Source organism: Rana temporaria, chromosome 7 (assembly GCF_905171775.1).
Source record: "Rana temporaria chromosome 7, aRanTem1.1, whole genome shotgun sequence".
In the NCBI taxonomy this organism is placed as follows: domain Eukaryota; kingdom Metazoa; phylum Chordata; class Amphibia; order Anura; family Ranidae; genus Rana; species Rana temporaria.
In genome coordinates, this window is record NC_053495.1 from 46,164,741 (window position 1) to 46,178,897 (window position 14,157).

Below are 14,157 nucleotides of genomic sequence, written 5' to 3' on the forward strand. Positions count from 1 at the left end.
ATTTCACAAAATCTAATTAGAACTGCCAACTAACTTTACATTCCACAGCTACCCACCACCATAGAATACAGCTCTTTTGTCTACAGTTTCAATTGAGTCATCATAATATTTGCCATTTACAGTTGAATTCCGGGAAAAACAAAAAATCCCCCCTTACACTGCAAGGGCCAAATGCTTGTTCATGCCTAGGATATCAGTAACAGAGACTTGTTTTTAACTTGTTATGATGCTGCAGGCTCCCTCAGTCAGGCACAGCCTTTTCTCTAACCACAACAGTTGTAGATAATAGCCCTGCATTGTAGCCCCACAGCAGGGCCCCCACCGCAGACCTGACAAGAGGCAGAGCCCAGGCAGCAACGTGCATGGCCACCAATACAGGTCAAGCGTCGCTCATCCGCTGCCCACCCCCTGACACATGGCCCAGCCCCCAGTCCCGGTCCGCGGCCTGGGGGTTGGGGACCCCTGGGTTAGTGGGGTCAAACCGACATTTGTATTCAACCTCAGTGAGGGGAAAATTCGAAGGAGCAGGATGAATTTCTAACAGAGAAGGTGGTTTTAGTTTGGGGGAACGTCCAAAATTGAATGAAGGAAAATATTTATTTGAAGTACGTTCTAATGGCATTGGTCAAGTCTTTAAATATACCAATGAGAACTTTCGTACAAAGGTTTGCATGAACATTCGTTTGAAAATCTACTAGTGTGTGGCCAGCTTTAGTTCACTTTCTTTCATGTGATAGGGATGGTGTTTGTTGATTAGCTTAGCACTGTTATGCCGCGTACACACGATCGGTCAAACCGATGAGAACGGCCTGATGGACCGTTTTCATCGGTTAACCGATGAAGCTGACTGATGGTCAGTCTTGCCTACACACCATCGGTTAAAAAAACGATCGTGTCAGAACCCGGTGACGTAAAACACGACGACGTGCTGAAAAAAACGAAGTTCAATGCTTCCAAGCATGCGTCGACTTGATTCTGAGCATGCCTGGATTTTTAACCGATGGTCGTGCCTACAAACAATCGTTTTTTTTTTCTATTGGTTAGGTATCCATCGGTTAAATTTAAAACAAGATTGCTTTTTTTTTAACCTATGGATAAATAACCGATGGGGCCCACACACGATCGGTTTGGCCTGATAAAAACAGTCCATCAGACCGTTCTCATCGGTTTGACCGATCGTGTGTATGCTGCATTAGGCTGCGGGCAGATTTGAAAGCGCCAATGTGTGAATGACAAATCACGGGGCTCGCATTTGTAGCTCCTGAACTCTTTTTGGGCAGCATGCTTCACGTGATGCGGGTTGCCGCGATTTATCATGCAACAATCGCAGCAGACCCGCACCGCAATTTGAGGTGTCATTCAAATGAATGGCATTTCAAATGCGAATCCTGCGATTTGTCATTTACACATCAGCGCTTTCAAATCGCAGGCAGATTCGCGGCAAATCTGCCCGCGATTCTAAACGCTGAAGTGTGAATGCAGCCTTAGAGGAGGATCAGGAGACAGCACTGTATAATCCCTCACATGAGCAATTCAGAGCTTATATACTGATCTAAATGCAGCCCATTGTTTTCAACGTGCTTGTACACGTAAACTTGTGCTGCGTATAGATGAGTAAATAAAAATTACAGAAATCTGAGTTTGCATTTAATATGTCACATGTGTACGTGCAAATGTACACAAATATGTGCATACAATGTTAATTTGAATAGGTTAGAATTTATTTTTCTTGTGCATGTGCGTACATTAAAATGCATGCAAATACGTGCAAAATAAATGCCTGACATTTTAGCCAGGAATACGTTCCAATATCATTAAACATCAGTACCGTGTGCAAGAACCCTTATCAGAATTGAACGGTGGAAACTATGCCCAACAGAGAAAGAGGAGAAGGGACGAGCCAGCAGTATTTCCTATGGACTCCCTGCAACTGATCCTTACCCATTACTGACTTGCCATGCCTTCTTCTGCACTCTCTCTCTCTGTGGCGGTACTATAGACATCTTGGTATAGAAAGAACTTTGGGGTAAATTCTCTGAAGCCCTGTACACACGATCGGTTTGTCTGATGTTTTCCATCGGTAAAAAAAAATAGAACATGTTTTAAAATGTTCCTATGGATAAAAAACTGACAGAAAAAAACGATCGTCTGTGTGGAACTCCATCGGAGAAAAATCCACGCATGATCAGAATCAAGTTGACGCATGCTCGGAAGCATTGAACTTCATTTTTCTCAGCATGTCAGTGTTTTACGTCACCGCGTTCTGACGCGATAGTTTTTTTAACTGATGGTGTGTAGGCAAGACTGATGAAAGTCAGCTTTATCGGATATTTGATGAAAAAATCCATCAGACCGTTTTCATCGGATGAACCGATCGTCTGCACAGAGCATTAGTCGTACACTCCACAAATCTGGACCTTAATGGAAGAGTGGCAAGAAGAAAGCCATTGTTGAAAGAAAGCAGTTTGCAGTTTGCGAGAAGCCATGTGGGGGACACAGAAAACATGTGGAAGAAGGTGCTCTGGTCAGATGAGACCAAAATTGAACTTTTTGGCCTATGTGTGTCGGAAAACTAATACTGCACATCACCATGAACACACCATTCCCACTGTGAAACATGGTGGTGGCAGCATCATGTTGTGGGGATGCTTTTCTTCAGCAGGGACAGTGAAGCTGGTCAGAGTTGATGGGAAGATGGATGGAGCCAAATACAGGGCAATCTTAGAAGAAAATCTGTAATGCTCTGTACACACGATCGGTTCATCCGATGAAAACGGTCTGATGGATTTTTTAATCAGATATCAGATGAAGCTGACTTTCATCAGTCTTGCCTACATACCATCAGTTAAAAAACCGATCGTGTCAGAACGCGGTGACGTAAAACACAACGACGTGCTGAGAAAAATTAAGTTCAATGCTTCCGAGCATGTGTCGACTTGATTCTGAGCATGCGTTGATTTTTAACCAATGGATTTCCCCACAGACGATCGTTTTTTTAACCATCAGATAATTTTAAAACAGGTTCTAAGTTTTTTCACCGATGGGGAAAAAAACTGATGGGGCCCACACACGATCGGTTTGTCTGATGAAAATGGTCAGTTTTCATCAGACGAACCGATCATGTGTACGCGGCATTAGTGTCTGCAAAAGACTTGAGACTGGGGCGGAGGTTCATCTTCCAGCAGGACAAGAACCCTAAACATACAGCCAGAGCTACAATGAAATGGTTTACATCAAAGCATATTCATGTGTTAGAATTGCCCAGTCAAAGACCTAAATCCAATTGAGAATTTGTGTCAAGATTAGAAAATTTCTGTTCGCAGACGCTCGCCATCTATCTGACAGAGCTTGAGCTATTTTGCATAGAAGAATGGGCAAAAATGTCACTCTCTAGGGGCCAGATCCACAAAGAAGTTACGCTGGCGTATCTATTGATACGCCGCGTAACTGCTAGGTTGCTCCGGCGTATCTTTGTTTTGTATCCACAAAACAAGATACGCCTGAAACTGGGCTAGATCAGATTGGCGTACGTCTTAGTACGCCGTCGGATCTAAGTTGCATATTTACGCTGGCCGCTAGGTGGCGCTTCCGTCTATTTCCACGTTGAGTATGCAAATTAGCTAGATACGCGAATCCACAAACGTACGTCCGGCCGGTGCATTTTTTTACGTTGTTTCCGTAAGGCTTTTTTTCGGCGTAACGTTACCCCTGCTATATGAGGCGTAGCCAATGTCAAGTATGGACGTCGGGCCAGCGTCTAATTTTACGTCGTTTGCGTAAAACGTTCGCGAATAGGGCTTTGCGTACAATGATGTTCACGTCGAAAGCATTGGCTTGTTGCGGGTTAATTTGGAGCATGCGCACTGGGATACCCCGACGGACTGCGCATGCGCCGTTCAGAAAAAACGTAATTTACGTCGGGTCAAGACGTATTGACATAAAACACGCCCTCATCTCATCCATTTGAATTGCGCGCCCTTACGCCGACACTGTTACACTACGCCGCAGTAACTTACGGCGCAAATTCTTTGTGGATACGGGAAATACGCTGTAAGTTACGGCGGCGTAGTGTATCTGAGATACACTACGCCGGACGTAAAGAAGCGCCGCGCTACGTGGATCTGGCCCCAGATGTGTAAAGTAGAGAGATCCCCAAAAGACTTGCAGCTGTAATTGCAGTAAAAGGTGGTGGTTCTACAAAGTATTGACTTAGGGGGGCTGAATACAAATACACGCCACACTTTTCACATATTTATTTGTAAAAAAATGTTAAAAAGCATTTAACATTTTCCTTCCACTTCACAATTATGTGCCACTTTGTGTTGGTCTATCACATAAAATACCAATGAAATACATTTCTGTTTTTGGTTGTAACATGACAAAATGTGGAAAATCTCAAGTGGTATTAATACTTTTTCAAGGCACTATGGGCCAGATTCACGTAGAAGTGCGGCGGCGTAACGTATCGTAGATACGTTACACCGCCGCAAGTTTTCATCGCAAGTGCCTGATTCACAAAGCACTTGCAATGAAAACCTACGCCGGCGGCCTCTGGCGTAAGCCCGCGTAATTTAAAGGGGCGTGTGCCATTTAAATTAGGCGCGCTCCCGCGCCGGACCTACTGCGCATGCTCCGTTCTGAAATTCCCGCCGTGCTTTGCGCGAACTGACGTAATTTTTTCGAACGGCGACGTGCGTAGCGTACTTCTGTATTCCCGGAATTTTTAAATTTCGACGCGGGAACGATGGCCATACTTTATACAGCAATACGTGTGCTGTGTAAAGTTAGGGCACCCAAAACAACGACTAAATTTGCGACGGGAAACTAGACTAGCAGCGACGTAGCGAACGCAAAAAAACGTTGTGGATCGCTGTAACTCCTAATTTGCATACCCGACGCTGGTTTACGACGCAAACTCCCCCCAGCGGCGGCCGCGGTACTGCATCCTAAGATCCGACAGTGTAAAACAATTACACCTGTCGGATCTTAGGGCTATCTATGCGTAACTCCAAATCTATGTCGTATCTCCGCTGTGAATCTGGGCCTGTATACATTGTACATTCACATCACATCTTGCCCTCAAGGAGCTTACAATCTTAGGTCCCTAACTCACATTTGTACATACACATACTAGGGCCAATTTAGACAGGAGCCAATTGACCTGCCAGCATGTCTTTGGAGTGTTGGAGGAAACCCACGCAGGCACAGGGAGAACATGCAAACTCCAGGCAGATGGTTTTGTGGTTGGAATTCGAACCAGCAACCCTTTTGCTGCTAGGAAAAAGTGCTAACCACTACATCATTGTGCTGCCAACTTAAAAAAAAAAATTTTGCGGTATTTTGAGAAAACAGCTTGTAAGTTGTCAGCACTTTGAGTGAACCTATTACGTTATTGATGTTTTCTTTTTTTTTACCATTAGAAAGAGCTAAACTCTCGAGAAGCAGCATGGGATCGCATCTGCACAGAGAGGAATCCCTCGCTATTCAGTCATTTAATGTGGTCCTGGCTTGAACAGCTGAAAGAACCTGTTATCAAAAAAGAGGATGTTCATTTGTTAGCAAGTTACCATAGTGATCTGGAGAGCGCCCTCTTCCTGCTTGAAAAGGTAAATGCAACAAAGCATGTCTACAGCTTTATGTTTTAATTTTTTTATTTTTAAAATCAGCTGCCCAGACCCAGATAATGACGCAGCTCAAACTTTTTACCAGCACATTACCATAGCAACATGGGACTCTCCGCAGCCATCATATTGCATAATTGTACAAAAGCAATTCTGTATTAATAACATTGTAGCGGTGCTCTATTGTATTTTCTCTTCAGTGTACGTGATACAAGGTCAGCCTCAAACTGTAGAATGGCGTACAATATACTGAAAACTCTCTGCTGTTTTTGAATTGTGCGGTCGTGCAACGCTGTACACAAATAAAATTGATGTCATTTTGTTCCCACAAATAGAGCTTTCTTTGGGTGGTATTTGATCACCTTTTTTTCTGCTATAAACAAAACAAAAAAAGAAACACGCCAATTTTGAAAAAAATATAGTTTTTTTACTTGATGCTATAAAACACATCCAATAATTATTTTTTTTTTAATCGAATTTCTTCATCATTTTAGGCCAATATGTATTCTGCTACATGTGTTTGGTAAAAAAAAATCCCAATAAGCGTATATTGGTTGGTTTGCGCAAAAGTTATAGCGTCTACAAACTAGGAGATATTTTTATCGATTTTTTTTTATACTAGTAATGGCGGCAATTAGCAATTGCAGTGGACAAATCAGACACCTAACTGACACTTTTGACACTTTTTTGGGACGAGTGACACCAATACAGTGATCAGCGCTATATAATATGCACTGTCACTATACTAATGACACTGGCAGGTAAGGGGTTAACAGCAGGGGTGATCAGAGGGTTAAGTGTGCTCGTAGGGAGTGCTTTCTAACTGTGGAAAGAATGCGGTGACTGGAGGAACAAAGAGAACTGTGTTTCTGCTTAGCAGAAACACTAGATCTCTATCTTCCTCCCTCATAGAATGGCGGTCTGCCTTGTTTACATAGGCAGACCGCTGTCCTGCCTCTCCTGTGTATGAATGCGGGTTGCCGGTGGCCATTGCGGCCGCCGGACCCACTTATTGACTCTCGCTTTGTCCAATCACAGCGGGAGTGGGTCGCCGGCAGAGCGCGCCCCAGACCCACTGCACGAAATCATGTGGGCCCTTTATGGACCGGACACTCCTGGAGACAAGTACACAGGACACTAGCTTTGATGACAAACAGGAAGTTAAGGGAAATCTCTCCAATAGGACACAAATGGCAAAAAAAACAGAAGGGGTTTTAACTCTCCCTTACGCTATCCAAAATGAAAAAAAAAAAAAAATGTTTTCCCTTTACAGAAGCAGCAGTAGACAACGCATCTAATATGAGAGGATGCATCACTAGCTTTCCTTTAGATGCAGGACCCCTGTAGAGAAGGATCCTGCAGTGAAGGATATAATTCCAGGTACAGTGATCCCAACATTCAATGAGATAAGTGTACCAGGAATTTGAAGGACATTTGAACTCTCAGGATCCTTCATGATCCATTACATCTCTATGTTACAGGAAAGAAGGTTGTTTTTTAACTTGTGAGGTATAGGGGGCCATAACTGCGTCCCCTGAAAGTGCCAAAAAAGCCACACATAATATTCGGTATACAGTTGTGCTCATAAATTTATAATTTCTTGGCTATTTTCAGAGAATATGAATGATAACACAAAAACCTTTCTTTCACTCATGGTTAGTGTTTGGCTGAAGCCATTTATTATCAATCAACTGTGTTTACTCTTTTTAAATCATATTGACAACAGAAACTACCCAAATGGCCCTGATCAAAAGTTTACACACCCTGGTGATTTTGGCCTGATAACTTGCACACAAGTTGACACAAAGGGGTTTAAATGGCTAATAAAGGTAACCATCCTCACCTGTGATCTGTTTGTTGTAATTAGTGTGTGTGTATAAAAGGTCAATGAGTTTCTGGACTCCTGACAGACCCTTGCATCTTTCATCCAGTGCTGCACTGACGTTTTTGAATTCTGATGGCGCATACACACGATCATTTTTCGGGTTCTAAAAAAAGAAGTTTTTCAGGCTCTAGAAAATATCAAGTTTTTTTCAACTTCGTCATTAAAACGGCGTTGCCTACACACGATCATGAAAGAAAAAATGCTCTAGCAAAACGTGGTGACGTACGACGGCACTATAAAGGGGAAGTTCCATTCGGATGACGCCACCCTTTGGGCTGCTTTTGCTGATTTCGTGTTAGTAAAAGACGATTCGCGCTTTTCTGTCTGTTACAGCGTGATGGATGTGCTTACTCCATTACGAACGCTAGTTTTACCAGAACGAGCGTTCCCGTCTCAAAACTTGCTTCTGAGAATGCGCAGGTTTTTCACGTCGTTAAAGCCCACACACGATCATTTTTTACAACCCGAAAAACTACATAGTTTAAAACGTTGTGAAAAAATAGAGCATGTTCGGAAAAAAAATTGCCCGTTTTTCAGAACCCGAAAAATGCTCTGAAGCCCAAACACGATCGTTTTTAATGAAATTTTTAAAAAACGTAATTTCTTACAACCCGAATAATGATCGTGTGTATGCGGCATGAGTCATGGGGAAAGCAAAAGAATTGTCAAACGATCTGTGGGAAAGGTAGTTGAACTGTATAAAACAAGAAAGGGATATAAAAAGATATCCAAGGAATTGAGAATGCCAATCAGCAATGTTCAAACTCTAATCAAGAAGTGGAAAATGAGGGGGTCTGTTGAAACCAAACCACGGTCAGGTAGACCAACTAAAATTTCAGCCACAACTGCCAGGAAAATTGTCCGGGATGCAAACTAAGCCCACCACAAACTTCAGGTGAAATACAGGACCGTTGTAAACAAGCACGAGTTATTCATGTGAAACCGGTCTACCAATGTTCCTGTAACGTCCTTTGGCACCTTGACAATAAAGTAACTATTCTACAGAAGTTCTTCCTTCCATGGTGTGCGACCATTTTTATTTTTATTCAATTACTTTTGACGGTGGTGAGCCGGGGCCAGCACCCATGAGGAAATCTTTATCCACAGTCTGAGCGGTGTTAGGCCTCGTACACACGATAGGTTAACCAGAGGACAACGGTCTAAAGGACCGTTTTCATCAGTCCAAACCGATCGTGTGTAGGCCCCATAGGTTATTTAACCATCGGTTAAAAAAATGCCAACTTGCTTTAAATTCAACCTATGGATTCCTAACCGATGGGAAAAAAACAATCGTTAGAAGGCACAACCATCGGTTAAAAATCCACGCATGCTCAGAATCAAGACGACGCATGCTTGGAAGCATTAAACTTCATTTTTTTTTCAGCAAGTCGTTGTGTTTTACGTCACCGCGTTCTGACGCGATCGTTCTTTTAACCGTTGGTGTGTAGGCACGACGGACCATCAGTCAGCTTCATCGGTTAACCTATGACAACGGTCCTTCAGACCGTTCTCATCGGATGGACTGATCGTGTGTACGAGGCTTTACACTCTTTCTGGACTATGAAAACTTATGAGCACAACTTTATGTCATGCTACAGGTAAATGACTGCAGACATATTAGAGGAAATGGTCTGAGACTGTAGAAATGCTACTGGTCCTGTTGGAAACTAATAGCCTACCTCAGAAGAGGGGGCTCATTCACAAGAGCCCATGCACTAAAACTAAAATCTGTGATAGCATACAGACTATAGTTCATGTTGTGTTGGCGGTGGCGGTGGCTCCTTGTGGTTTTACAACACAAGGCACTGTTTACCTTTTTTTTTTTACTTTTTTGAAATGTCAAAGTAATGTTTCATTCACTACTATGAACTGCAGCTTTGCTTGCAATTCAAGAAAGAATGGGACTTCTGGTGAGTTCTCATGGCTGCATTTTTCCACCGTGCTCTAGAGCCTACCCTTAACATTTCAGTATGAATAGGGCACAAGTGCAGAAAGTTACCAATCACCGCACATATAGCTAGATTCAGGATGGCAAGCGCATAGTTGTGGCGGCGTAGCATATGGCATTTACACTACGCCGCCGTAATTTAGCGAGGCAAGTACATGATTCACAAAGTACTTGCCTGCTAAGTTACGGCGGCGTAGCGTAAATCGGGCGGGCGTAAGGGCGGCTAATACAAATTCGGCTGAGGGGGCGTGTTTTATGCTAATGGGGCTTGACCTGACGTGATTGACGTATTTTACGAACAGCGCATGCGCCGTCCGCCTACATATCCCAGTGTGCATTGCGGCTAAGTACGCCGCACAATCCTATTGATTTCGACGTGGACGTAAATGACATAAAACCCTATTAACGGACGACTTACGCAAACGACGTAACATTTTCAAATTTTGACGCGGGAACGGCGGCCATACTTAACATTACTATTCCAGGTATTTGATAGAATAACTTTAGGCCTGCTAATGCGTTACGTAAACGGCGTATCTGTACTGCGTCGGCCGGGTGTACGTTCGTGAATAGGCGTATCTAGTGATTTACATATTCTACGCCCACTGCAATGGAAGCGCCACCTAGCGGTCAGCCTAAAAATTACACTTTAGGATACGAGGGTGTAAGACACTTACGCCGCTCGTATCTGAGCCTAATTTAAGCGTATCTGGTTACCAGAATACGCTTAAATTAGCGCCAACGCAAATTCTGACGCCAGCCTAAGTCTCTCTGAATCTAGCTAATAGTGTGAACAGGCCCCTAAGCAGCTGGCGACATGTTACATGAGACTGCTAGAGATTACTGCCCCTTTCCAAATCAGTGCTCCCATTCCTACTACTGGGCACTGAAAGGGCTGCAGGTTGGGCACCAGGCCCCAAATATTTTAATGGATTTAATGTGTAAAAATCATACTCATGACTTCCTAAAGTATGCATGTCAGGATTATTCATGCTATGTATTGGGACATACTATATTTTATGTTGCATTTCTTTTGTTTTTACATGAGATTGTTGTGTGCCGTGTGTAGATTTTACTAAACTTTTTTTATACAGAACCTTTGTATTTCACTGTCTTAATGATTATTTGTTTTACTTACAGGGTCAGCATCAAACCATCTTGTGCATTTTGCAGTGTGTAAGTAACCTTCGACCGATCCCTGCCGACATAGAAGACACTATACTAGAAAGGATGATTGCAGCCTTTACAATGGTAAGGTTTAAATATGTAAAATAATAAGGCGGATACATGGAATATACCAGATCATAAACATTATGAAATGCTCTGTTACGCTAGCACAATTATTCTCTCTATCTGTGCAAAAAAACGGTCGTGTGTACGCGGCATTAGAGTCACAACCCACAAAGCCCCCACAAAATCAGGGTTCCCTTACTAAATATTACATGTCTGTGCAGATATAAAGAAAAAGTGAAATCTTCCATGTAAAGACACAAATTACAAATGAAATTGTGCTCACATAAATATAAAAGTACAGTCCTTAAAGGAGTTTACAGGGTATAGAGACATAATAGTTAACTAATTACTTTTAAAAACTATTAAAAATAGATAAAAATCAATCATATAATGTACCTGTAGTTTCGTTTTTGCTGTTGTTTCCTGCTTCTCTGCTGTACAGAGCCAAAGAGCCAATACAGGGCAATGATGGTTTGGAAAACAAAACTGATTGGTGCTGAGGGGTTTTAGACGCACAGTAATCACACCTCTTTGATTAGTGACCACAGAGAGAAAGCTCCCAGTACTGTGGTTATCAGGAAACAGACAACCAGGAAGTGTGGAGATCAGAGAAGAATTACAGCAACTTGAGAGCAAAAACGAACAATGAGGACATGAAAACAGAACTGCATTAAGGTAAAGGAAGCTATTAAGATAAAAAAAAAAATCCTTTACAAACCCTTTAAATCAACCAAATGTGCAGAATCGGGTGCATAGTAACCAATCAGCTTCTAGGTTTTATTGTCAGTGTAATTGAACATGCTGAAGTTGGAAGCTGATTGGTTACTATGTACAGTTGCACCAGATTCTGTGTGCTCCAGTTTAAGTAAATATTTCCCATGAATGTATTTTTTTTGGTTTTCATACACTTATGAGAGAAAGCAAGAAATATGGTTACTTTTACACTGGGGCTGCCCGAGCGTTAGCGCTAAAGCACCGCTCGTTTTAGAGGCACTTTAGTGTTGTTTAAAGCGGAGCTCCACCCTAAAGTGGAACTCCCACTGATTGGAACCCTCCCCCCCTCCGGTGTCACATTTGACACCTTTCAGGGGGAGGGGGGTGCAGATACCTGTCTAAAGACAGGTACGTATTTGCACCCACTCCCGGCCACACAGTTTTGGGTAAACTGCGGGCATGACGTCACCTCCACCCCCCCCCCCCCCGTTGTGTTCTGGGAACACTCGGCTCCCAGTACACAGCAGAAGCCAATCGGCAGGCGTAGCGCGACTTGCGCATGCGCCGTAGGGAACTGGGCAGTGAAGCCAGAGCGCTTTACTTCCTGGTTCCCTCACCGAGGATGGCGGGGGGGCTGCAGGGTGACGAGCGATCGCTCGTCCTCTGCTGCGGACGGCGCTGGACTCCAGGACAGGTAAGTGTCTTAATATTAAAAGTCAGCAGCTGCAGTATTTGTAGCTGCTGGCTTTTAATATTTTTTTCAGCGGACATACGCTTTAAGCGGCGCTTTTAATCCCTGCTAGTGGCTGAAGAAGGGGTTAAAAGCGCCCGTGTTGCGGTGCTTCCGAAAAGCTTTTCAGGCGCTTCCAGTTCATTTCAATGGGCAGGGCGTTTTGGAAAAGGTGTATACAGCGCTTCCATATCACCCCAAAGACCCCTAGAGGAGTTTTTCTAATGTCCTACAAGCGCACAGCCCCAGTGTGGAAGCACTTACATTTGGGCAGCATGGGAGGCAGTTTTCAGGCGCTGTTTCTAGTGATAAAACGCCTGAAAACTGGCAGTGTGAAAGGGGTCTAAAAGGACACTGGATGTACTTGTTGAGAAGAGAAAGAGTGACACCTGGTGGCCATTTATATATTTGATCATGTGTCTGATATGATGCATTTATCTGTGAGGGTCTGACCATCTGGTAACAGTGAGCATTTATTTTTTCTAAAAACTTCACAGAGGATATACCGGTATATATTGAAGATATTTTTTTTTCTTTATAATTGAACAGGCATTTATCATTTAGTAAAGGACACTGATTGTGTGGGGAACTTGAGTATTGTGAATCTAAGTGTTGGGAATATATTGTTTATAATACTATATGCTGGAATAAAACCTACTATCCATAGGTTCCAATTCAAGAAATTAAAAGCCAGATTAAAACTGCAGCATGATGTAGTTAAAATGCTAACCAATTTATAGACCGTGTTAAAGTAAAGTTGACACAAAGGCAAGAAAGAAAGAGCTGATCCCACCTTACTATATATTATAGTACAGCAGAGGCTCAGAACAGAAGGTATTCACGTTTTTGGTATATGTGAAATGATGAATAGTTCTCTTATTTTTGGTATATGTGAAATGAGAATGTGATTACCTTCTGTTCTAAGAAGGTTTTACTTTGCGCTTTCTTTTTATATTGCAGTAATAATTCTTATGAACTTTTACAAGCCTACAAAAATATAAAACTTTGCTGTGTGATACTGGACCTTCATTTCTGAGGTCAGAGAAGACCTGTGCACAGTCAGATAGAGAGAGACCTGTCAGCTCAGTTGTTACTGAAGTCTTTTAATTAGGGGTGCAACGGATCAGAAAACTCACGGATCGGATCATTTTTCGGATCGGCAAAAAAAAAAAAATCTCCCCCACTGTAATATCCCCCTCCCCCCCCCCCCCCCCACCAACTATAGTACCCCCTCGGTGCAGACACCCCCCTCCTCTTAGTACAGAGACCCCCCCTCCTCTCAGTACAGTGACCCCCCCTCCTCTCAGTACAGTGACCCCCCCTTCTCAGTACAGTGACCCCCCCTTCTCAGTACAGTGACCCCCCTTCTCTCAGTACAGTGACCCCCCTTCTCTCAGTACAGTGACCCCCCTTCTCTAAGTACAGTGACCCCCCTTCTCTAAGTACAGTGACCTCCCTTCTTGGAGTACAGTGACCTCCCTTCTCGGAGTACAGTGACCCCCCTTCTCTGAGTACAGTGACCCCCCTTCTCTGAGTACAGTGACCCCCCTCCTCTCAGTACAGTGACCCCCCCCAGCTAGTACCGACAGACGAGCGGTGTGTCCCACGAGTGCGGGCTCCTCCTCTGTGGGTGTAAACAGAGGAGGGCCGCTGCCGGGTGTACCAAGATGGCCGCGGCTCCGGAGCTAGGCTGAAGCCGCGGCCTTTCCTAGCGTTATGGTCGCGGCTCCGGAGGTAGGCCAAAGCCGCGGCCATAACATTAGGAAAGGCTGCGGCTTCGGCCTAGCTCCAGAGCCGCCGCCGTAACGTTAGGAAAGGCCGCGGCTTCGGCCTAGCTCCGGAGCCGTGGCAATCCGCGGATCACAGTGTGTTCCGATCCGAAGGGGGTGACCCGTTCGGATCACGGATCAACAGTGATCCGTTGCACCCCTACTTTTAATTATTAAAGGAATAAAGGAACATTATTCAACATTTTATGCATTTTGTGATCTGCCCCCTACTGGTCAACATTATAATATGGTGTAAT

At 43.7% G+C, this 14,157-nt stretch overlaps 1 protein-coding gene across 2 annotated transcripts in view; it reads left to right on the forward strand.

Annotated features, from left to right (window-relative positions):
- The window catches only part of PTPDC1 (protein tyrosine phosphatase domain containing 1), a 91,073-nt gene that overhangs the window by 41,984 nt on the left and 34,932 nt on the right, over positions 1-14,157 (forward strand). For both annotated transcript variants that reach the window (XM_040359311.1, XM_040359312.1), the window contains exons 7-8: positions 5,421-5,606; positions 10,595-10,705. In XM_040359311.1, coding sequence (XP_040215245.1) covers positions 5,421-5,606; positions 10,595-10,705 — 297 coding nt within the window. The remainder of the gene's footprint in view (positions 1-5,420; positions 5,607-10,594; positions 10,706-14,157) is intronic.